This window comes from Leptinotarsa decemlineata, unplaced genomic scaffold (assembly GCF_025532065.1).
Source record: "Leptinotarsa decemlineata unplaced genomic scaffold, Ldec_3_MD MMD2_tig00000133_RagTag_RagTag, whole genome shotgun sequence".
Classification (NCBI taxonomy): Eukaryota; Metazoa; Arthropoda; class Insecta; order Coleoptera; family Chrysomelidae; genus Leptinotarsa; species Leptinotarsa decemlineata.
The window spans coordinates 4,352,471-4,378,358 of record NW_027412542.1 but is presented as its reverse complement, the minus strand read 5'-3'; the positions used below and the strand labels follow the sequence as shown (position 1 = coordinate 4,378,358).

The window sequence follows — 25,888 nt, the reverse complement described above, 5'->3', positions numbered from 1 at the left end:
CTAACATAACTCTGAACACTACTTATCCCCATAGCAGGCATCTAACTCATTCACAATAGCGGTGATTCATTGCCATGATAATTTTTTTTCATGTAGCACACAAAATTTTGGTAACCTTTCAATCGCAGAATTACGTGCCTATTCTCATTTAAAATAGTCTAACACCAAATTTCATAAATGAATTTTCATTATTTTTCATTGCCTAAAATGGACAAAAAATATTTACAAAAAAAATCCTATAGTAATGGATAACTTTTACAGGTAAGTCCCTTAAAATTTGTATGAACTGAATATTCAGCTTTGGTTTAATTTTCGTGAATTTGAATAAAAGTTGATAAATGCTCCAAGCTCTTGTTACTAATGTACTGGAATATACATATTACTAATTGGCAGTGGAAACACAAATTCTTAAACGTAAAAATCGCAGCCCGTGCAGAATTTTTAGGTCATTTGATACCTCTTGAAGTAGTCCTTATGCCTTCAGTTGTAGGTGTTGCATGTAATAAATAATTTTAAAAAAGTGAAAATAGTTGTACGGTTTTTATAAAAGTCGATTTTAATTACAGCTGGGATATTTCCTAACCAAACTCCGTACAATAAATGCAACAGGAAAATATTAGGTCTCGTATAGTTTTACTTTTCCTACTTTTTGATAGGACTGTAGGAAACAGTCCTACTAGTATTACTTTTATATATATATATATATATATATATATATACTGTACAAGAATTTTTGACAAATTACCCCTTCACTTGGGTTATTGGTGTTTCACAACTAACGGCATAAGTTGAAACTCATTTTCTAATAAGGGACCACAAAATTCATACATTTTAAAGAGGATTCAAATGACCCCTTAAAATTGATTATGGGCTTGCAGTCTAGTAGTATTTGAGATGGTCGGGCATTGAATACTCTTAGAATAAGGTTTCCTTCGATAATAAAATAAGTGTTAATGAAAAGCACTAGATGAAATGCATGCTGAAGGATTTGCCAATAGCAGTTTAAATGTTTGCAAAGTAAGTCTCCAGTGTTTCTCCGAAAAGTAAAATGTATAAACTTACGGAGCGACCAGTTTCAATCCTAAGTAAGGGTGACAGTTGGCATTCTCCCCATAGATGTATACCGGGTGGTGAAATTTTAATTGCGCACTATTGCTATCTCGGTAACGATAGAAGGTACGATATTGGTTAAATTAGACATAAAATAATGAGCTTTCCAGAATGCGATTATGTTGAAAAATACAGACTATCGTGACCCGTTATCGGAATCGAAAAAAAAAAGCTTTGGTATCCTAATAATACAAAATATGAAAAAAATAAAGGCTTTTGATTGACCACCCTTATCAATTTTTTTTCAATTACGGACCTGTATAGCGTTTAAAAATAACAGAATGCAGCCGAGTAAGAGGAGAGTTTTAAAAAACCACTTGAAATCCCTGTGAAAGTGTTCGGAATGGAATCTCTTTTCTTCATTAATCACATGCATACGAATAATTCTTTATTGAATTGATAATTCCGATTACTTTCATACACGTGATTGAAAAAGAACTGAAAAAATTTCGAAAGCTCTCACGGAGTAGAAAGTTTTCTCGAAGCCCTCCTCTCACGTGGCTGCATCCCTGTTAGTTTTAGTAATAATAATGATTTATTTTCCCAAGAAACATACAATGTTTATAGCAGGGAAAAAAACAATTATTCAAAAAACTAACTATAACAACTGAGTACGAACAGAGCATACAAAAAAAAAATGAATCAGACGTGCAACTTGAAAAAAATATAAATATACCTACACATACACACACATATATACTTACATATATGAGTATATGTATTTATATATGTGTGTATATGTTTTACTGATCAGCCGAGAACACACTAACTCTTCATTTCTTGTGGCGTCATAACTAATGTCTGCATCTGATTTTATGGTAAACTAATAATGGTTTATCTTATTACCATTTATCAAGTGGATACTTGATCACTTATCAGTTATGATTGATATGACGAGTAACTACCTACTATTCTAATTTTTAAGAAACTTCCAGCACCATCTGAAAACCACAACGAAGTTTTTTCTCCAATCTTGAGCAACTTATATTTGAATTTCTTGGTGTCTATTGGATATTCTCTTGATAGGTACTATCCATTCTTTGGAATTTAGAATATAGAGTTTAGTTAGGGAACATTACTATATCTAATTTCAGATCCCTTGACATTAATATACATATTTTTGAAACTTTATTACTCTGCATTTCGAAAAAATCTGAAAATCTGTGGCAAATGGTCAGAAAAATACTAATGAAACAATTTGATACATACATACATACATTTTGAAAAAACCGCCTCTATCCTACTCGCTTATCGCAATGTTTGAATACGACAAAAATGTCATCCTTTTACATAGTTCCAAAATTTCAGAAGCCCATTATCAGAGTTTTTTGACTGATGAACCGCATAATGAAAAGTTTTTGAAGCAATTTAATGTGTTTTCAGCTGTTATATATATTACATCTCTCTCGTAAAACCTTAAGTGTCTCCAATATCTGGCCTGAAAAATTACTGATGAGTTTAAGTTTATTCGTAGACAATAAAACTTTTAGAATATACTAGTGGTGTATTCTTCAGGTTCTATTGTATTTATTATTTTATGAGTTGTTGACCGTCGTTCTTTGGTGATAAAATTACACAAAACAAACGACAAGGTTTCCGAAAAAACAATGTATGCTGTCTGGTGTTGGACCCCGAATGCAAGGAAGCTGTAGACCTGCGAAGTCTCAGCAACGACTCGGACTTCGAGATATAACCTTCGTCCTCAGAGTCAACGCATATACAACTGGTGATGTCTGCCGCAGCAGCAGACGAAACGTTTGATACTTCAGGTTCCATTCGACCAGCCCTGACTTTGTTCTCTTCATTCGTGACTTGTCCAGTGAAAGTGTACATTCTTATAAGAAAATCCATAATGAATATATTGAACAACAATATATGGAGATATTAACAGTTTACAAAACCGCAACATATGCTTTACTATAGCTTAGAATAATCATTACAGTGTAGCAGTGAAAATCTCTCCGCGTTGCTCAAAACATTTTTGGGCACTGGTGTGAATCTTATAATAATTTTTCATATATACGAGTTATCAGGGGATATATATGACTAGGATTCTGCCCAGATTTGAAACCACCTGATTAGTAACATAATTTTCAATTACTTATCTCCCGTAATTCCACATCAACCTCTAATAACTCATTTTGCTAGTCGAATTTTCATCTAGAAAGAATTGCTCAAATCATACACACAAAATGCCGTTTTCATTTCAATTTTTGGTTGTGAAAATTATTTTATCGATACTTTTTCTTTATGGCATCAATTGTGTCTGTTATATTTGATCAGAATAGAAAAATTGAAATCAGAAAACATTCCTCAAAACAATATTTCCGTAAACCTGACGAGTTACACAGAAATTAGTTGGCAATGAACCTTTTTAGTGAAGTACAAAAATCACTCACTAGCAGCGCTAGTAGTTCGGTAGGGACAAACACTCGTATAAACATATGGTAAAGTACAATTAAAAAAGAATGTTTTTAACACAAGATGTTCCTGGAGCAAAACTAAAATTTGCAACTGTAAAGGATAACAATGTTGTAACATTAAAACGTTGGCTTGCATGCCGTAATTTAAAAATAACTGGAAAAAAGGTAATTAATAGATAGGTTAGTATACAATACAGACTCTGTAAAAGAATAGCGGTAGATTCAAACTGTAAAAAAAGAAATTTGAAATAATTATGAATTTCAGATTTATTTCCGAGTGAAATATGAATCAAATATAGATGGCAATGAAATAAATTTAATTAAATATAATAAATGAATATAGTTTAATAAACGATTGAGGTTATATCTCATTCTAATCAATGGTAATTAACTATGAAAAGTTTACTATTCATTTCATGTTTAGAGCATACATATGAATATTTATTCATTTTTTGCACTGTTAAATCCACTCTTCTCGCAGCATGTATCCATTTCTTATATCTAACCTCATTAACATGAGGTTTTATAAATGGTATAAAAAACACGTTTTCTTCCGGATATCGATTATCCGAGTACAATTCGTAAAACAGCAATACTTTGTTGGCATTATACTATCACAAAATAATTTTTTATATCAGATTTATATTTTTAAATAATGAATTAATATTACGGAAATAACACTGTTTTACATGTGAATAGTTTGTTTGTCCCTACTACTAGTGCTGCCTCTCGTGACACGTTCGCTGTACTATTCTCAGGAAAAAGGCTCAAGCAAAGTTCATACTGAAGGTACAAATCAAAACGAGAACTGTATTTATATTATACTCTTATACAGTGCAATTCTGTAAAGCCCCCCCCCTTTTATTTTTTAACCGGTCAACTCAAAAAATTGAAATTTGGGACAATGAAATTAATGCATGAATATTTCATTTTGAAGTGAAATTGACAGATGAAACTTTCAATTTTCTGATTGATTCGGGCGTTACTTGATGAAGATCCATAGTAATTTAAAAAACTACACCTCACGATTTGATCTTCACGAACTTTATTTGAAAAATATATATCACATGTTTCGCTAACACAGTAGTTTTGTCAAGTGTCAAATCACTTGCGAAACATGTGATATATTTTTCAAATAAAGTTTGTGGAGATCAAATCGTGAGGTGTAGTTTTTGAAACTTTTAAGATGGCGACTGGGCGCCATTTGAAAAAAAATTTAAATGGAAAGGAGGGGGGTCTTGTGAACATCTTTTTGAATCTCCTGACAAATGCTTCACAACCCTAGAATATAAAGTCGAAATCTTTAACTACTACAAAATAGCGGAACTTTCAATAATTGCCTGAATACATTGACATTTAACTACATAATATAAGGTTATAAGCTTGAGGTCAGTTCAGAATATGCTCAAAATGGTTGTCTTGAACTTCTCGATATGAACAGCATATCCGATATTTCACGACGAACATTTCGAACACAGTAACGTCAATATATCTACAAATATTTATTATTCTCTGTCGTATATCCTATATTGAAGCAGGTGCAGTTTCGTACACCTTTTGCTTCAAAAAGCCTCATAAAAAAGTCCAAAGGTGTCAAATCTGGCGAGCGGGCTGGCCATTCTGTAGGACCTCGACGTCCAATCCAAAGCCGGGAAAAGTAGTATGCAAATAGTTTCTTGCTGTTCTTCTGAAATGGGCAGATGACCTTGGGGGCTTTTTGTTATGTACCTACACTACCGGTGAAATTGGATACAAGTTTCCTCAAATATTTTCTACAGATAGGACGATTTCGGTCTCGTGAAAGTTACGCGTCACACTGTAAATGAAAATCACTTTAATTTTTTCTAACAATGGACGAGAATTTCCCATTTTAGAGATTGTTTACGCGGTTCCTTTCTACTAGTAAAACCGAAAACTAAATGAGAATATTCTAACTGATCAATGATGTTAATTGTCGTACCGACATTTTTTTTTCGTTTTTTATAAACAAAAAATAACTTGACAAACCTAATCGAGTTGTTGGAATTGCCATATGGCAGATAAAAAGGAATATTTCTAGAAATATTGATATTAATGTGTTTGTCCTCAATAAATTATTAAATGTTCCGTCATTTTTTATATATATATATATATATATATATATATATATATATATATATATATATATATATATATATATATATATACTTTTTCCAATTCTTTTCGCAATTTCAATCGACACAATTCCGGAAGAGTTTCCTTCTGCTGGAATTGACTTTTCCATTACGTCTTACCAAGTGAATTTATAATCTACATCAAAATAAATCCAACGAAAATCGACATTTCTGCACAGATACGGGCTCTCAGAGTTTCTTAAAAAAATCTGAAGTATTGCGCATCTCTATTAAAATGAATTTCATTCTGCAGTCAGGTACTATCTCAGCACCAGCAGACGCTTGAGGAAAAAGGGGTCTGTTAGACCATGGATGGGGGATCAACATTTATATATACAACCTCATTGCATGAATCCATTGTTCACTGAAATATAGTTATCTGTTGAGAGCTGTTGGAGTAATTAATAACTCAACTCCATATTTGCCTTCTATAAGTTATATCAATAACAAAGAGGAAATTTAAAGAATCATATGTTCACCCACTAAGATTAACTTTATTTTTCATTAAAAGATACAGTAGTTCTGGAACGTTGAGGTATAAAACCAATACTACGATATTCACACGAATTTACCACGTAGTGGCTGTTGAATCATCAATCTAACTGGTGGCGCCATACGATGACACTTTAGACGGATTTTGACAGAATAGTGTTATGTGTATGCTACACGATTGTAAAAGAATAGAATCTTGTCAAATTATTTCATCTTAATAGAGGATTAGCGACGTAGCTGCTGTTGAATCGTGTAGAGGCTCCATACGGTGCCACTGTCAGTGGCTCCAAACAGTGCCACTTCCAATCGTCACCGGCACCACTACACAATTGGCACCACTACACGATTGGCGCCACTACACGATTTATTAGCAGCTACGTCGCTAGTAACGTTATGTTATGTATGCGAAACAATAGAAACTTGTTAATATTTAGTGACATAGCCGCTGTAACTAGTGACTCCATACGCTGACACTTTAGTCGAATTTTGATAATACTGTTATGTGTATACTAAACGACTATAAGAGGATATAATCTTGTCAAATGATTTTATCCTAATAGAGGATTAGCGACGTAGCTGCTGTTCAATCGTGTAAAGGCTCTATGCGGTGCCACTACTAATGGCTACTGGCACCATTACACGATTTAACTTCAGCTTCGTCGCTAGTAACGTTATGTATGCCAAACAATAGAAACTTGTTAAACATTTACTGACGTAGTCACTGTTTATGGATCTAAGGAACTAGTGGCTCAATACGAAGATACTATAATCTGGATAATGCTAGGGGGAAATGTTATGTATGCAAAATGATTATCAAACAATAGAAACTTTTGTCTTGAAAGCGTTTAGCAACTTAGCCGCTGTTCCAGTGGCTTCATATGGGGATGACAGAATAACGTTATGTATGCAAAACGATAGAATTAATAATCTTGCCTCCTAAGCGTTTTGTTCACATAATTGGGGATGTCTGTATAAACGTGGATGAATCAGAGAAATGACTATTATCAAGAAAAGAAATGTGAGATGCCAACTACAACTGAACATTTCACTTCATTCCATACTTAAATACAACGAGGAGTGCCAACCCTTAAGCTCATTGTATGTTTCATCTATCGAATTATTATTGAAATGAACCATTCAAATTATTCAGTGGAGTCAGTAGTTCACGTTCATACTTAAGAGGCTGGAAAAAATGTGTGCAGTGGCAAAGAGAAATCAAGAATTAGGTAAGTGATATGCGTCTTTTTTAGCTATCGATACATGAATATGTTTTCATATACAAATGAAATATTTTTGTTTTGAAAAGTGAACGTTGTTTAAATTGTTCATTATATAATTTTTTATAAGATGGAGAAGTGAAACCAAAACGCTTTGTTACCGTTACCGGACCCCACATCTCTATTAAAATAAGAATAATACTTAGATCATAGTCGTCGATGTCCAACAAACTAGTATACAGCAGAACACTAAAAAGATATTTGTGTGCACTAAAACTTGTGGAAGTGAATACTAAAAAGTTGCAAAATTTCGTAACTTAAACTTGTATCTTGATGATGTAACAACTATGTTGTTGAAAATAAATATAAATTGAAAATGGTATTATTTCATTATGAGAAAACTTCGTCAACGAGTGTCCGCTTTAAAAAATGCAAATGTCTGATTGTTGCAGTAGCAATGGTGTTGAGACGTTTCAACTGATAACCACACATATTTTACTATACTTACTGGGGGTATATTAAACTCCTGAAGAAATTTTTTTTGGGCGAAACGCGTGTTACGTTTTTGTAATCTGTTTTGTGAAGCGGGTATTGGTTGTTGATAAATTCGATTATTGAACATGATGTATTGCAGTACCACAAGATACTTCCCTGTTATATTCTCCTTGAATAGCATTTAGTAGGTAACATTGAGACTAGAAAATCCTTATTAAACGTCAGGCATGAATTATTGAATTTTATATGTTCTGTATCTGTAGAGAAGGGAGGGTGAGTGTACGCCCACCGCACTTAAACCACCTGTGACACATTGTACATCCTCCCGAGGAGTTGTCCTCCTAGGACATCGACCTTCCTGTTCTTTCCAGGAAAGTGTTGTAGGCAGGTGTAGGCCAAGACTCGCCGAACACACTCTCTTGTTGAGAATAACTCCGGACACTCGCATAAGACATGACCGACATTTTCATCTTCCTGTTCACATATCCTGAATAGAGGTGTGTCCACTAGCTCAATAATATGGAGGTGTTTCCTTAGTTTACAGCGGCAGTCAGAAATCCTACTGTTAAGTATATGTTTTTCCTGGTCATCGCCAGATATTTCTTCGGCGCCAGCTTCCCAGGGTCACCCTGGCAACATTGCATCCTTTGATTCCATCTCATCTCTTTAGGGATTGAGCATGGGTGTGACGTTTGGCTAAATCCGCAATTGTCGAAGTCATCAGGCCATGTGTTATGGGTCCTAAAATTCTTAGTCCAGCCGCTTCCATGGCTAAAGAGTCGGCAATGCGATTACCTTTACTCCTGTCGTGCCCTTTAACTCACCTTAGGATAATGTTATTGTCTACCGAGGCTAATAGGGCTTGTCTCTACTATCAGTGCAGATTTTATATGTTATTGTTTGCATTATAATATATAGAAATAATTTCAGTACGTAGTTCACACCATAACCAAATGAAATTAATTGTGCATATTTATTAAAAAATCCTGAAACACGACAATTTAGATTTTGAAATTGGGTTCCATTGCGTGAAAATTTCAGCTCTAAATTTCGCAATCCTAAATTCGGTAGATTATGTTATATCATCTAAAAGGCCTCTTTAGACGGATGATCACAAACTCTTACTTTCTATTCAGAATTAGGAGTTTTCAATCCCCTTTTTCGAAAGCGTTCAATACATGGAAGAAATTAGGAAGTAATATAAAATCTGACGTGGAAATGAGAAATTAATTACATTTGGTTGTTCTACACTGAATATGAAACACTAATTTTTTGAATGGTTCAAATTGTAAATTTATATATATAAATTTATATATATATATATAACCTTCGATAATGCGAAATACATTTATATATGCAGGGCCGGATTTAGGGGAGGGCAGGCGGGGCTACTGTCCGAGGGCCTCCACAGGAGAGGGGCCCCCACAATAAAGATTAAAAAATATCAAAATTTTGACGGGTCAGCAACTTTTTTTTGTTCCAATTTTTTTTTGTATTTTTATTAAGAATACTTGCACAAACATTATATTAGATACATCTGAAAGCCCTGATTGCAAGTTTCCATTTACTATCAAATTTTGATTTGATCGGGCATTTCAGTTGCAATACTTTTTTTTAATGTATAATTTGTACCTATGACTTGAAGAGAAATGAAAGAAGAAAAAAAAAACTAAAAACGGTTGACCCTGCAGGTCATCCTTACAACGCCTCGCTTCTTTTAATTTTCGTAATTGGAAGTTGAAGATTCAACTTTTTAAGGGGTCCATCATGTTCCATTTTTCTTATATGTTTGTTAGAGTAATTAGTTTTGTACAACTATTCTTTTTTATAACAAAAAAATTGAGGGCCTCCACTCCTTCGTTGGCCCAGTGCCTCCAAGCCTCCCAACCCGGCCCTGCATATAACATATTGACATATGAAATATTGTGACTTAAGTTGATTTTTTTTAAATAAATCAATATTATTCAATCTAAAAAAATGTCTTGTATAGCAAAATCGCATACGCTAACACAGTGAGATACAGATATTTGAGTGCAATGTAATTTCCATTCAGTTACGATAAAATCGAATATTTGGAATGTGTTCCTGCAAAATTAATTTCTTGAAAAATGTGTTTTTCTCAATATCCGATATCATAGATATATGTTATTTTTACGGTATGGAGCAAATTCCTACGAAGGCGTAGAAGGGCCAGAGAGGGTAAACTTTTCAGCTATGTAGTTTCTGCGTTGAGAACAACTCGATCACTTCGACCGTTATTTCATCTCCTTTAATAATGTTTACCGCAGTGGTAGACGAAACGCCACGCATTAAAACCTGTAGATCACGACCAAAAACCCGAAAAATAGTCTCGACGTACTCTGAATTTATAGTTTTGTTTTCAAAATACATTATTACCTTCGTAATTTCCTTTTCGAATAATTGGCATTTTTTTCAACTACTGTTTTGTTGGGATTGATAATGTAATACTCGTAAATGCAAATACAATATATTATTATATTAATCGAAGAAATTGAAGATTCGCCAGAAAAAACAAATAGTCAATACCTAATTCAAAAATTTATCAATAAATCATTCTCATTCTAGTCAAGAATTTCTTCTTGACACTCTGCATTCATTATTTTCTGTCGGCAATAACTGGTGACATACTCTTCCAGTTCATCGAGAACCAAAAAAAGTTAATTTTTTTGAAACATAAGATCCTTGGTGTTCTGCGGGTTAGTGACATCATGTCAATTTAGAGAAAATAGAGTCGTGTGTATTGGTGTTTTTATATCAGATTTTGAGTTGGATATAACCACCTTATGAACTAGATGGTATACTTTTTCTTGAAATGACATCTCGATTCATTTGTGCAACATATTTATAAAATGATGTAACAGAAACTTCCAATACAAGCACTTTTCCAAATAACCAGAAATGCAATACACTCCTCGACACCCGTTTCACCAATTAAGGAGTTTAATTTTCTGAAGAAGCCAACTTGGTTGGTGGAACGAAGGTCGATAAGAGTATTGCATTTCTGATGATTGAGAAAAGTGCTTGTTTTGAATTTAATATTCGACGCCAAAGATGTTTTACTTTTTATTAGCAGAAACTTACTAAATTATGTTTTCTCCATGAGCAAAGTTAAAGAACAATTTAAGTAATCATATCACCTAAGATAATTTCTTAAAGAAAAAAAATCACTATGATGAAATTGAAAAGAATGTTGTTCGAAGAGTACGAGAACACAGGGACTCAAATTTCTCAGCAGGTAAGTCATGATAAATATAAAAACAGAAAATTGGCCTCCATAAGTTGCATAAAACGTAAGAACTCTTTGACGAAAGTTCCAATCAACATATTAACATCTGCAAAGATATGCCAGAAAAAATACCAAAATTCAATCAGAAAAGAGAATATTTTGTTTTCTGGTGAAACTGTTTCAAGTACAATGGTTCTCTTCAAGGAAAAATATTTGGTGAATGAAAGAGCCAAGTACTCGGATTATACAAAACGTTGGGGGGGCCGATTCAAAGATGTGTTTAAATAGCAAAACTATTTGAAGTAAACCGAAATACATTTCCTAGCAGAAAAAATACCGATTTGAAAATGGTTTCAGCAAGACGAAGCGCCATCTCATTATGAACTCATTCCTTCACTGAAATCGTACACCACTGGAATTTTTCTGAGGGTATGTTTATATTTCGAGCACTTAATCAACTGGATCTGTTGTTTATTTTTTGTTATTCTAGACCCACTTTATACTGCAATGAAAAAAAATACGAGTACGTATTACATGTGGACACCCTCACTTTTATTTGAAATTATTGCCATGATTTCTCTGCACCACCACAATCATGTAACCAGGCATGATACCTAAATTTTGATTAACACTAAACTTAGAATAAAGGACTTGGTATAGGTTAGGATATTTTCAATTATTCACCAGTCTCTACCTCCTGAAGTTAATTTTTGGCTGCATGTCGAAACGAAATATCTTCAAATGACTGGATTATGAAATTTGACATGCAGGATTTTGTGCAAATCATCGATATGAATTTACGGAGCTTTTATTCCAGTTCGTATGGTGTATGTCATCAAGAGCTATTTTAAATCTGAGGTGTAGTTAAAAATTTTTCATATAACTGTATTACAATCCACCTTTGTCAAATATCAAATAACATAAAGGTGTTCAACAGGAATTTATAATTGTTTCACCACCAACTGAGCGTCCTATCTACCTTTTCTAATGGAACATCTTATATTTTTTAAAGGTATAGAGTGGAGTCTATCCTTTCAGATTCTGATTGAAAATAACGAAAATAAATTAGAAAGGCACTTTGTAAAATTGTCTATGATCTATATGATCAGTTTATATAACTATACTCTGTCCATCCAAGCAACGGGGTGCTCGAAAACATCATACATAGTGCACTCAATATCCCAGACAAGGCTACAGAGTCCCACTAAGGAAAATTATTCATAATTTAACTAATGAAGAAGACAAAAACAATTTTGTATAATTTACATTAATTGAACTATTATATGTTTTAGCAATTTCCTTAACAATGTATTTATTAATATTTGGTTTCATGTTCATTCACTATCCTTAAAAATTCTGATTTTACCATTTTATCCATGGTATACTTTTTAAACGTATCCAATCTTGAATTACAGCTTTTTTGTGGCTGTTCTGAGAAGTTTTTCAGCTTTTCTGGAATGATATGGAGCGTTATCTAAAACAAGTATACAAATATCTTGTAGTTTCGGAACTGTCCTTAACCAATTCTTAAAAGATATGCCATCCATTTTTCGTCATGATGGTCGCCCGTTTTCTTCGGCCCGAAGACCCACAAGGCATCGGGGACAAAACCGGTTTCGCTTCCTGTGTGACATAAAATAAGGATCACTACTACTTTCGCACAGGCACCGCTCTTAGAGTTCCTTAAAGATTGTTCTGTAGTGCTTGTGTTTTGTTCTTCAAAAAATCGTTTACAACTTTTAGAACTGAATCTATTTTTAGCATTTCCTTTCAAAAAAAATATGTGATTTTCTTCTAATAGCGTTTAAATCAAAATCGTCTATATTATCGATAATATTCTTTCGTGAGGGATGTGGTTTTTGAGCCGAAAAAAAATGCTTTTGTTTATATTCTCTCATAGTTCCATGGACACTTGAAGAAGACTCCCGCGATGTTTCCTTCTTCTCTCACGATTTCATCAACGGACAATAAAGGATTTGCTTCAATTTGATTGGTCTTTTTTAAGGTGGAGTTTAGGGACACAAATTAGCAGTTTCTTCAGCCGTGTCAGTACTTGATATTTTCAATTTTAACATACCTACCGTACCTATATGTAAACACCACATGTGTTAAAACGTTACTGAACACTCCGACACTGTAGCGATATACCTGAAACAATGAATTTCGCCAACCGATTGCAGTTAAATCGGATTTTACCCAATAGATGCAAATATGCGTGGTGATCATGCTTTTGCGTAATCTATTGTTTGGGTTGCTTTGTTTATTAGATGAATACAGTTTGGTGTCGATTTTTCGGTATTATTTGACAGTAATTGAAAATTGTTACGCGTACGATTCAACCGACTCTCTTTTACCATTTGGGAGATTCCCATGCATATCATCGAATTCGAATTGCTCGGTATAAAGAGTGGAGATCTTTCAATGTATGAAAAAAGTATGAACACACACCTCATAGATGTGTATATTATACTCAGGCGTTTCAGATGCACACCGGAAGGAAAAGTCTAGAACTAAAACTAACTTTCGAAATCAGAAATCAATTTTTCTTTAGCCAGTTTGTGCACCATACACTCAAGACACAATTGTTTCCTAAACGATGAACTTCAGGCAGTATTCTTTATATAGCGTCACAATTTTCTACTTCGATGATGGTAGTAGATTTGATTTAATAATGTGAAAAACTATTTGTTGCCCCTTGAAATGTTGCAGAGTAAGAAAGTGAACGAAAATGAAAATAAGAACAAATTAATAAATATCGATCTCATTCGAAATGAGCATATGCTAAAAATAAATTTCAAGGGTCTTGATAGGGATCAGATCAAACTAGAAATTACGCAATTGTAATTAAAATTATATTCGAAAGTTACAGTAATATAAAAAAATGTATAACTTTGATACCAGCCTAAATTTCCTGAAGAACCAAACCATCGCCGTAAAACTCCCCAAACTGACTTCCATCCATATTTGAATCGCCGTAAAATTCCCCAAACTGACTTCCATCCATATTTTAAGATCGTTTAGTTATTCGGCTAGATCTAGATGGATATGACCTTCATATGCACTTTATCATAAGTGGTATCTTTTTTCGGTATCCATCTGCTCTGGTCGTTAACCTCGTTTTATGGGTAGGCAATGTCAATAACTCCCCGAGCCACCTATAGGGGAGTATGTCTATTCGCAATACCGTCAGCCATTTAACGTTGCAGAATCATCCCAACTCCAACTAGAAAATCCCCCGTGAAAAATATCGAGGTAAGGATCGAACTCGAGACCTTTTGATCGCGAGTCTACAAGTGTTATTAATCAAGGAGCTTTCACTTTAATTTAAAAGTTACCAAAAAATATATAAATATTACTGGAGTTTTTTCCCCAACACCAAATCGGTATTTTTAACTCCTCGACACTTTTTCCTCTTTGAAGATGATCACTTGGTGATCGAAACACGTGTCGAGGTGTTAAAAATAACGATTTGGTGTTGGGGAAAAAACTCCAGTAATATTCATTACTACATCAAAGGTTCCAAACAGTGCATCATAAGTATTAAAAGTTACCTACCACCTACCTACCTACCTACCAGGTGAATTTATGGAGAACAAAAAAATGTTTCTTGCGTTTTGGATTCATATGTCTATCTTTAAAGGTCCAATTTGCTGATGTTCTTCTGAAGTACAAGTTTTTGTTATGAAGTTTTTTGGTAAACAATGTTCTGTTTACAACAATGGGTATGGATTTCATATTGTCACATTTTTCTATCAAAATTACTTTTTTCAAACACTATAAATGTTGAAAAAAATATCTGTCCAGGTTTCACCAATCCATCGCCAAGAAATGATCGTTACGTTTCGGTGTGATTCTGTCAGCTTCTATTCTAAAAGTTATGGATTTAACACGTTCAATATACTCGTAAAATGAGATTTTTGACAAAGTGTACCTTTTTTTACATAAATTCGAATTTGGATAAATTGAGAAATCTCAGGTTAGTGGAGAACTGAGTTGAATCCAAGTGATGAATATCTGATCGAGTAACTCTCCATTATTTTAAGGCAATAGTTTGAATTTTTTTCGAATATTTGTATAATATATTGAATATTTGTGAAAATATTTTTATTTAAAAAAGTGGTCCAATGGCTCTGGGTGTAAAACTGTAAACATTTTGGAAAAAATAGTGTATTCGACGAGCGGGAAAGATGGTCATTGCTAGTGAATATGAAATTGACGACACGAAAATCACGTAAATCATTCTAGCTACTATTGGCCATTTTTTCGAGAGTAGAATACAATACTTTTTATATTACCTATTTCGGGAATATTTTAAAATTAGTTTCATTCGAGAGGGATAACCCGAGGAGTAATATCATTGAATTTCAAAAGCAAGACCAATTCAAAAATATTGCATATTCTTGTTATTCTATTCAATTTCCAAATAGTTTGAATTTGGGTAAATAAAGATCTGATGGCCGTTTTCCAAGGCGCGTTGACTTAAGACTTTTGTGGTATCCTAAATTAAGCAGGTGTTCTTTGAAACGAGTTTTAATAGCTCTTCTAGACTGACCAAAATATGTTTTGTAACAGTTCTACGACTCTCAGTTTCCGTTATATTGTTTCAAAATTTGCCAAAGACTTGTTGAAGTGAACATAATACTTTGAAAGCTACTTTAATAATCAGTCACTGTTACAAAAAGTATATTGTTTAGACCAAACGAGCTATTAACATGTACAACAAAGCATTCAAAACTTTGAAATTTATTTGTGTATAACCACTAAAAGTTCAATTTTATCCTCTCAGATGTAAATAAGCACAGTTAGAGGTAAGAATTAGTATAGTTGACGGTAATTTGATGTAACGTACACTCTTGCATCCTCGGTGTTCATTTGAGTAGAATTTTGTGACTGTTACTTAGCTCCTTAGTTGAAAGTCAAAACCTGTCTTTCCCAAATCCTTGAGACATAATTTATTTGAATATTCAGATCGCTTGACGTCGTAGATATTGAATAATTTGCTTTTATGTTTATGTTCACTTTTATTTTTTGCTGTAATCTATTTTTATATCAATAGAAGAAATTATATATCATTGGGGTACCTACCTATATAAACTTTTAAATTTCAAACAATGTTCAGCCTATCGGTTGCAGTTGTGAAATATTGGAAAACTTTTCAATCTATAGGCGTGTTGGATAAATAATAATTGTATTGTTGCTATATCATTCAAACTGTAGACTGTAAAACGGCCATTCCACGTTTCATAGCTGAAGGGAGTTTCGAATGAAAGGTAGAATCGGAACCACTGGAGTAGGTTAGAATGATTAAAACAAAACCCTCACCAGAACTGTCAACACTTTTCTCGGCATACATTTCATCAATGAAGTTAGCGTCAGCAGATTATTCAGAATTGAATGAATAAGTTTGCTGCTCCTGATCTAACGCTGGGATTTACGAGTAGTAACCAGGATTACCCAGAACAGGCATAACTAACAAGAGCACTCTACAACCTTGACACTTTACAAAATAAAACGTCCATTATCCTCATTATTTTACTTATTTAACACAATTTGTTTCTCGATTACACTCGAAGAGTTTTTGGCCATTTTAACCACGAAGGAACATGTTTTTGATAAAGACCTCTAGAGAAGTCTTTTCAACCACATTGAATGGGCAATTTGGGACAGTTAGCTGGTCTTGCTGGACCAAATTGTATCCAAGAAACAACTTATCGCATCAGTACATCCCTACGACACGCAAAACTCTACTAAATGTCAGACTGGTAATTAAAAACAAAAGTGAATGAACAATGAACTCGAGTACGTGACTCGCAAAGTGTCAAAAGTTGTAGGATACCCGTACTTATTACTATTTATCTAACGGTATGCACAATTATATTGGAAAAAGAAACGAAGGACATGATATAAAGAGTCGATTCGGAAAATTTAATAACATCTTATTGTCTTATGGGTTGTTTTGAAATTGCTCGGCCTGGGTCAGCCTCATTGTAAATCTCGTCTTCGACATATTTGATTTCTTCCAGCTCTTCATCGCCTAGCTGCCCGTCGTGTCGTCCGGTTATCTCAGGAATATTTTCGAAGGACTGTCCAATACATTTGCCAGAGACGATCAGTCTATTTCACAAGAGACATTTCGCAATATTTGAGTTTGCCTTCGCAGAAAAGTGTGATTGAGGTGTCATTCGATTCGTTATTCCACCCAAAGTATTTTATGATTTGAGCTAAGTTGCGCATGCAGATAATTTAAAAGTTACAGTCCATTCAAAAAAGGGGCTCGCTTTATGCGAATATCTCAAAAACTATCGCAGATATTGAAAGTGTAAAAAATTCACTGAAGAAATTCTACCTCCCGCAACTGTAGGACCAACATTTATTATTTCAATTGAGCGGTGAAAATATGTGCACCCGACGCTTAATTTGGGCGCTTCAAGAAAACATTTTAACCCATTAAATATGAAAAATAAGATGAAAAAAATCGGTACTAGGTGGATAGTTGAATGGATAATAATCCGCCGATAGAAAATGTTAACGCAAATTCCTTCTTGATGAAACAAAATGTGAAGAAATGAAAGACAAATCATTTATTTCTTTTTATTATGTTTGTTTTGTCTTGTCTTGATGAATATATATTTCTTATTTTTATTGTTGAAAAAATTATAATGAAGAAATGCATTGGGTACTCATGAAAAAAGTAAAAACATGTTTGAAGTTGTATTATTACAAATATCTAATAATATTCAAGAAAACAGGTGTTTAACAAAATGGATTATTGCATAATAACGAAGTCGTTTCTATAGACTATTAAATGTTGACCGAAAATGCTATATTAAGAAACCATTTTTTTGTAAATATTTTTTCTGCTTTCAAATTCTTTAAAAAATTAATAAAAAATGTGTTTATTCAATAAAAGTATCAACAGTAAAAAATAAATATGAATAATCATGTATCACTTTGTAAGAAAAAAATGAAATTAAATAAATGAATTATTTTTCATGAGATCATACATGGATACTTTTATTTTTCAATATCAAAAAATTAAGTAGTAAAGTTTATTCGTTCATAACAATTATTTTACTGAATAAACAGATTTTTTTTTTATTTTTCCCAGAATAGAAAAAACAGTAAAAATTATTATTTTTTGTAAATAATAGTTGAAATAAATTGTTGATTCCGTTTATATGCTCAAAAAAATTTTACGAAGTTTCTTTAAAAATATTATTTGCATCAGAGATTAGGATTAAAAAATGGTATCATCTCAAAAACAATGCATTTGTTTACAACAATTTTTCAAACAATGAAGATGTAGCTTTTTTTTCAAACAAATAACGAATCGGAATATTTGAGAACAATTGTTCAATAATTTATGTTTTCTATAGTAAGAATGTGATGGAAATCCATAACGTATTCAAGAACTATTTCTTTATTGTGAGAATATCACTGGGCAGATTACAAATCATAACACGTGTTTCGCTATACAGTAGCTTTCTTAAGCGTTTTCATACTGGTATAAGGAAGCTATAGTACCTATAGCAAAACACGTGTTGCGATTTTGTAAAACTGTTCAGTGAAAATCTCACAATGAAGTGTTACTTGATTAATTTTATGAGATAACAATTTTTTTAAAACCTTCAAAGAATAGCTCCAAAATCAAAAAATCCAGAGGCTTCCATTTTGAAAATCATCAAGATTTTTATGTATACATCTTCAATATGAAAAAAATTATTAGTTAACAGAAGCATAACAAGGAGGAAAAACATTTTTCTAACTTATTCCCTACTATTCATATTCAATGGGTTAAATACTATTTTCTGTTGAAGCGTACCAATTGGTCATAGCGATCCTGAGCTTCACATCTCTCTGGTAAATTTGCAGTATCCACCTAAGATCATCGTTGTTCTTTTGTTTAGTAAAACGATCGAAAACATTTGAAATACTTTCAACACTTCAACAACAAATACACAAAACTCGTACTTCTACGATAAACTCGCAAAACTACTTCAATGATGACATTCGCTCTCTTTGAAATCCTCTGTGGAATGAGACCAATTAGCATATATCCAATTTTGATAGGCATCTAGGGAGGCAGCGCTCAGCGTTTCGTAGCTTCCTGGGCGAATGTGGATACTGTACCTACTCTTCTCACGGATAGTGTATAGAGAAACTCATTTTACTTGAAAATAAGATGAGGGGAAGCTACTAACAAACATCGTGCCGATTCTTTTGGAAGTAGAGTTGAGAACAAATCATTTTTCGAGTAACTAGTTCGGAGCATCCAGGGGATCCATTATTCACGTGATGTTTTTAGCAACTTTTAACCCCGGTGGAACGTGGTAAAAGTTTAGATTACCTCTTCTATTACCCAAAATCATGAGTATTTTTGGGTACACATCTTCTGAATATAATTTTTTTTTATTCTGGAAAATTAACCACCCCGCGCCAAAAACTTACACTTTCTTGACGACAGAAAAAATATAACCGTTTAAATATCATTAATAGGGAAAAATTTTGGGTATTATCTGGGCAATTACCTTTGAAATTACGACTTTGAAACTCGAAATTTCGATTTTAATCTTGAAATTTCGACTTTAATTTCGAAATTTCGACGTTATTCTCGTAATTTCCGAATTACGACTTGAAACTCGAAATTTCAACTTTAATCTCGAAATTTCGAGTTCATTCTCGAAATTACGACTTTAAATTCGAAATTTCAACTTAATGTCGGAATTTCGACTTTAATCTCGAAATTTCGACTTTAATCTCGAAATTTCGACTTTAATCTCGAAATTTCGACTTCATTTTCGAAATTTCGACTTTTATCTCGAAGTTTCGAATTTATACTCGAAATTACGACTTTAAATTCGAATTTTCAACTCAATGTCGGAATTTCGACTATATTCTCGAATTTCGACTTTAATCTCGAAATTTCGACTTCATTTTCGAAATTTCGACTTTTATCTCGAAGTTTTGAATTTAAACCCGAAATTACGACTTAAAATTCGAAATTTCAATTTAATCTCGAAATTTCGACTTTATCCTCGAAATTTCGACAATAATCTCGAAATGTCGACTTTAAAGTCGAAATCATGACTTTGATCTCGTAATTTCAAAATTACTCAATTTAGAAATTACGACTATGAATTCGAAATTTCGACTTTTATGTCGAAATTTCGAATTTGATCTCGAAATTTTGAGATTTAAGTCCTAATTTCGAAATTACGAGATTGAAGTTGAAATTTCGAGATCAAAGTCGAAATTTCGAGAGGCTGAGAAATGGAGGCTGGACATGGCGGTCTATCTTTTTGCTATTTCATGATATGGTTATAAAATGAAAAAGTTTGGTTGAAGGAAAGCGAAAAATAACATGGCGTCATTCTAAATCCAATATGGCGGACTCATTTTTTATGGACTCCCATGATATGGGTGTCAAATGAAAGGGTTTGATGAACATAATACGAAATATGAAATGACGTCACGCCGAATCTGAAATATTTATCCATCCAAGATGGCGGATTAGTTTATGGATCCACATTATTCCACACAATATGAGGATCGAATGAAAGAATTTGCTGAAGAAAATACAAAAATTAATCTAAATTCAATATGACGGACTTCCATGGCGGATAGTTTGGTTGTGTGCGATCAAATGTTTTGGGACTGACCATGCAACAATGATGTATTACTTGAAATGAACAGACTGAGGAATGTATCCAGCGATAACTAAAAAATGAAAAAAAAATTAGTAAAACGATCAAACTGATCATTTGCATATTCAAGTAACACCTCAATGTGAGACTTTCACCGAACAATTTACAAAACAACAACACGTGTTTAAACAACCGCAACACGTGTTTACACAGTTTACAAAAAGCGCAACACTTGTTTACACATGTGTTCTTACCATGAGTATAAATAGACTATTGTATAGTGACACACGTGTTGCGGTTTTGTGAACTGTTCAGTGAAAATCTCACAAAGTATTACTTGAATACATTGTATATTATGTATCATGTCACAGGCAAGAAACCAAAAACAAAAGAGTGATCTTGACACCATTCGAAACTTAGCCGTTCTGCTTTTTGTGAACGACCAAAGATCGGAAGTGCAATAAGTTTGGAACTATATAACTTTAACAAACTCTTTACATATTTCGATTCACTGGCTCAGATATAAAATGTTTTGTTTTATTTCAAGTTGCTTAAAATACCTTCTTCATTTTAGAGGGAATTTCATAGTTTGGCAGTTATTAGCAAAAAGTATTTTTTATAGGTCAAAATGAGCGTTATTATAAGGCTTCAGAATTTGCCGTGGTCAGCTAACGCCCTCGATATTCGTCAGTACTTCAGCGGACTCAGCATACCGGAAGGAGGAGTTCATATCGTAGGAGGAGAGCAGGGGGATGCGTTCATCGCTTTCAGGTAGAACACAAATTATACATTCGATTAGTTTTTTATCATCTTAGAATGAAGGGACAGTTTATACGGAGTTATTCATCACAACAATATCACTACTCCAACACACGAGAACTGCAAAATTCTTCTCGACGCGCCTTTCACTAACAAAGCTGGCATCATCAGAAGATGGACTGGTTGGTGAAACACGCGTCGAGAAGATTGTTGTAGCCAGTGATTATTTTGGATTAAATCCTTGGCAAAAGTTCCAATTTAACCTTTTAGAACTATTCAGATTCGGGTATCTACGAGTACATGGGGATCTCCTGAACAGTAGAACAGTTGGTTGAATAGTGACAAAATTACTCATTTTTTCATTGTTCATTTAAAGTCTCCTTATATTTCTGATAGTTTCTTTCATGTGATCATAGTTGATTTTCGAAAAATTATTCGGTACTTCTGTCTATTTGAATAAATTAGCATTTGAACTTTTATGTCCCAACCCGTTTCGCACACTTATGTGCCAGGACCAGCAATAAAAAATATGAATATCTATGATGATCTTGTGTTGGGATCTTCCTGTAAATGGATTTTGTTTTTCCTGATTTCGATTTCCTGAGGATAGTTGCATATTCGATAATCCAATAAAGAAAAATCTGTCATGTTGTTGTTAGTTTTCAAGATATGAAGAAAAAAATTATGTGTCCATCTAATTTTGCTGGTATTGTTTATTTTGGTGAGTAAATAAGAAATATATGTTTCTAGATGCATGGTGCTTCATTCATTCATTTATAGTATAATTTTTTTTGGAAATCAGCTATGGTACTTGGAGAGACCATAGGAGGTACTGCTACTTTTTGAGCGATTATCAGAGCCGTGGTATAAAACAAAAATTTATCTGATAATCATCAAATTAGTAAAATTCTCAGATATATCGAAGAAAATCAAATTCTTCAATATTGAATGAACATTGCTAGAGATTTATCCGAGTCTAGCCGAGTCGAGCTTTGACTTGAGCTCGGCTGGGCTCGACTTCAAAAACCTGAGCTTGGCTCGAAGCACGACTTGACTTTTGAATCCCAGGCTTCGAGCCGAACTTTCAGCTGAATCGAGCCGAGCCAAGCTCATTCTCTTCCATATTGAAAAAATACTAGAATGCTGAGTTTTTTCGAAGTCTACTGTCAAGGGGTGAAAAGGGGGACTGAAACTTATTATGGCACATTCGTCATTCTTAACGTTGAAACATAAAATTGGCACTGTACCTCATTGCAAGAAACAAAACTATATTTTTATATGAGATTTTCGAATTTCGGTCTCAAAGGGGACGAGAAGTGGGCTAGACCTTCTCATGGTAGGCCAATCCTGCCACTTCCAGCATTAGAAAGACGAAAATCGGTTTAAAATTTCTTGGTTGGATATACGAGGTCTATTACACGTGTTTTTATCCAATTTTCGAAGCAGTTCTGATATGCACTTTTCAGTATGTCCTGAGTTCTCCCAGCGATTCGGTTTTTATTTCCTCAATCGTCACAAAACGTCCTTTCATAGGTCTCTTGGGAACAGAAAATAGTCGCAGAGGGCCAAATCTTGTGAATACGGTGGCTGAGACATGATGACATATGAACATATGTTCAAGACGAGTGTATCAACATAAAAAAATTGTTAATCGAAAGTACTTAGCCCGCGAAATTTGAACATTCACCCCGTTTGTTCAACAACGACGAAATCAGCCAGATCAGTGTAGAAGTACGCAACATATGGAAACCTGGAACCAAGCGGAAAAACAATCCACATTGCCCTGAACCTGGAACCAATGAAAGACTGAGAGACACGGAATATAATAATACATATGCACCATATAGCCATGAAACGTGTAAAGCAATAGTTAACGGTATACCGTATTCAGGAAAGACTTGAAAATTATGATAGTCCTTTTGAGGTAGTCAAAGTTAAAAGAATCAATAGATGAACCAATATGAATTGAAAAACAAATCATGTACCAGCATCTACTACATTGAAAACTTTTAAAGCAACAATGATACCAAGATATATTGATTTTTGCTAGAGGATATATGTTAGAACCCCATATGTACCATCATATATCGAGTGGTCCAACGAAAAATATGCACCTTGCTTTTCTCTTTTTTTTGTAATTCAACGCAAAAATGATCGGACAGGTCAATTTTGCTTTTGAGGGGGACACATTTTAGATGTATTTTTCTACCTGTGCCTTCAACCCCCTAGCGAGGGTGAGTAACAACCCTAAAATTTTAAATGGAAAGTGGGGTCGAGTGATATATCATTTGAAAGGGCACAAAATTCTCTTTCCAATGATAGCTAATTTGTTGTATTTACTTGAATAGTTATAAAAAAAGCAAGAACATTTACTCGATATTTTGGTGTTAATGAAAATGCGGAAAAAAGGCATTTTTATCACTATTACATTCCTCAATTTCTCTCGTGCGTTTTTTGGTTCAAATAACAACAGCAGATAAGTGTACAAAAAGAATTTAGGCAAACCTTCATTGATTCAGTTCGGTTGCTTTTGAAATTATTTCAACTTTACTGTAAAAATGGTTTATTCCATTCCTGAACGAGTTGAAATTGTTAAACTTCATTATCAACATAATAGTTGTCCTAGACTTACTGCTCGCCTCTTTAATGACAGTCATCCCGGGAAAAATGTGAATGATTCGTACGTTGCCAAGTTAGTCCAAAACTTTGTCGATACCGGGTCTGTCGTAATGTGAAACACCAGCCACGGAAACCGATCAGAAATGAAGCAGTGGAAGTCGCTGTTTTGGTACATGTTGAATTGGATCATACTCAAAGTACCCGTCAGCTTGCTGCAGCCTCAGGTGTTTCCCGTTCGTCCATAATACGGATATTAAAAGCCTATAAATTTCATCCGTACAAAATTAAATTAGTACAGGAACTCAATGAAGATGATCCTGATAGAAGGCTGCAATTTTGTGAACAACTGAGCCAGCTACTAATTGATGATCCGCACCTATCATTCAACACGTGCTTTTCCGATGAGAGTACATTTTTTTTTAATGGAGCTGTGAATAGGCATAATTGCCATTACTGGGATGACAGTAACCCACACTTATTCCAAGAGGTCCATACCCAGTACCCTCAAAAAATCAATGTCTGGTGTGGCATATTAGGTAGTCATATCGTAGGGCCACTTTTTATCCCTGGGAATTTAACTGGTGAGGTCTACCTGAACATGCTTGAAGATGCAATTGATCCTCTCATAACAGAAATAATTGAAAATGGCCAAAATCATTATGATGATCGGCTTCATTTCCAGCAAGATGGAGTATCTCCTCACTATGTTGCTCCGGTAAGAGAGTTTTTAGATGACCAGTTTCCTGGACGGTGGATTGGAAGGAGAGGCCCCATCGAATGGCCTGCCAGGTCACCTGATTTATCGCCTTTAGACTTTTTACTTTGGGGACACTTGAAATGTTAGGAATAGATTTGAACAAAATCTGTATTATTGTATGGAAGCAAATGGGTCACATTTTCAGCACTTGCTGAAGTAGGATTCTACTAAGTCGATTACACATTTCAAAGTACTGGGTTGTAGTTGTTTTTCTTCATAATACCTACATGTTTGAGTGAAATACAACAAATTAGGTATCATTGGAAAGATAATTTTGTGCCCTTTCAAATGATGTATCACTCGACCCCACTTTCCATTTAAAATTTTAGGGTTGTTACTCGCCCTCGCTAGGGGGTTGAAGGCACAGGTAGAAAAATACATCTAAAATGTGTCCCCCTCAAAAGTAAAATTGACCTGTCCGAGAATGTTTGCGTTAAGTTACAAAAAAAGGAGAAAAGCAAGGTGCATACTTTTCGTTGGACCACTCTGTATGTTTCAATTGCTTACTATGTAAAAAACAAATAAGTAAACATCTCGATAATCTCGAATAAAAACAAAGAACGAGGTGAATTATTTGGGAACAATCAGTACATCGAATCTAAAATGGGACAAACATATCGATAACATAATTTACAGAGCAAATAACGGATTAAGCGTCATAAAAAGTTTTTGCAAAACAAAACGTGGTAGGGGGCAGATCCTACAACGATGATGGCTTATAATTGGTTGGTGAGGCACACTTAGAATGGTAGCATCCTTTTTAAACTGTACAAATATATATATAAAGGTAAGATCAAATATATATTCATTGACTTAGAATGGGATGCATGAAGTCAACATCTACAAATGCTATATTAGAGAAAGTGGGAGTAATAAACTCAGAATTCAGACGACTATAGTTGGCACATTAATACATAATCAAACGAATAGATTTTAGACCACCTGTTATAGACATTTTGGAAATACGTAATA

The 25,888-nt window shown here is 33.8% G+C and overlaps 1 protein-coding gene across 4 annotated transcripts in view; it reads left to right on the top strand.

The window, feature by feature from the left end:
• Positions 1-25,888, top strand: part of LOC111502101 (epithelial splicing regulatory protein 2) — a 35,960-nt gene that overhangs the window by 6,469 nt on the left and 3,603 nt on the right. For 2 of the 4 annotated variants that reach the window (XM_023156081.2, XM_023156080.2), the window contains one exon: positions 21,404-21,552. The exons of the other annotated variants lie outside the window; for them this stretch is intronic. In XM_023156081.2, the coding sequence (XP_023011849.1) occupies positions 21,410-21,552 (143 nt within the window). In that variant the 5' untranslated portion in view covers positions 21,404-21,409. The remainder of the gene's footprint in view (positions 1-21,403; positions 21,553-25,888) is intronic. 4 annotated transcript variants of the gene reach the window in all.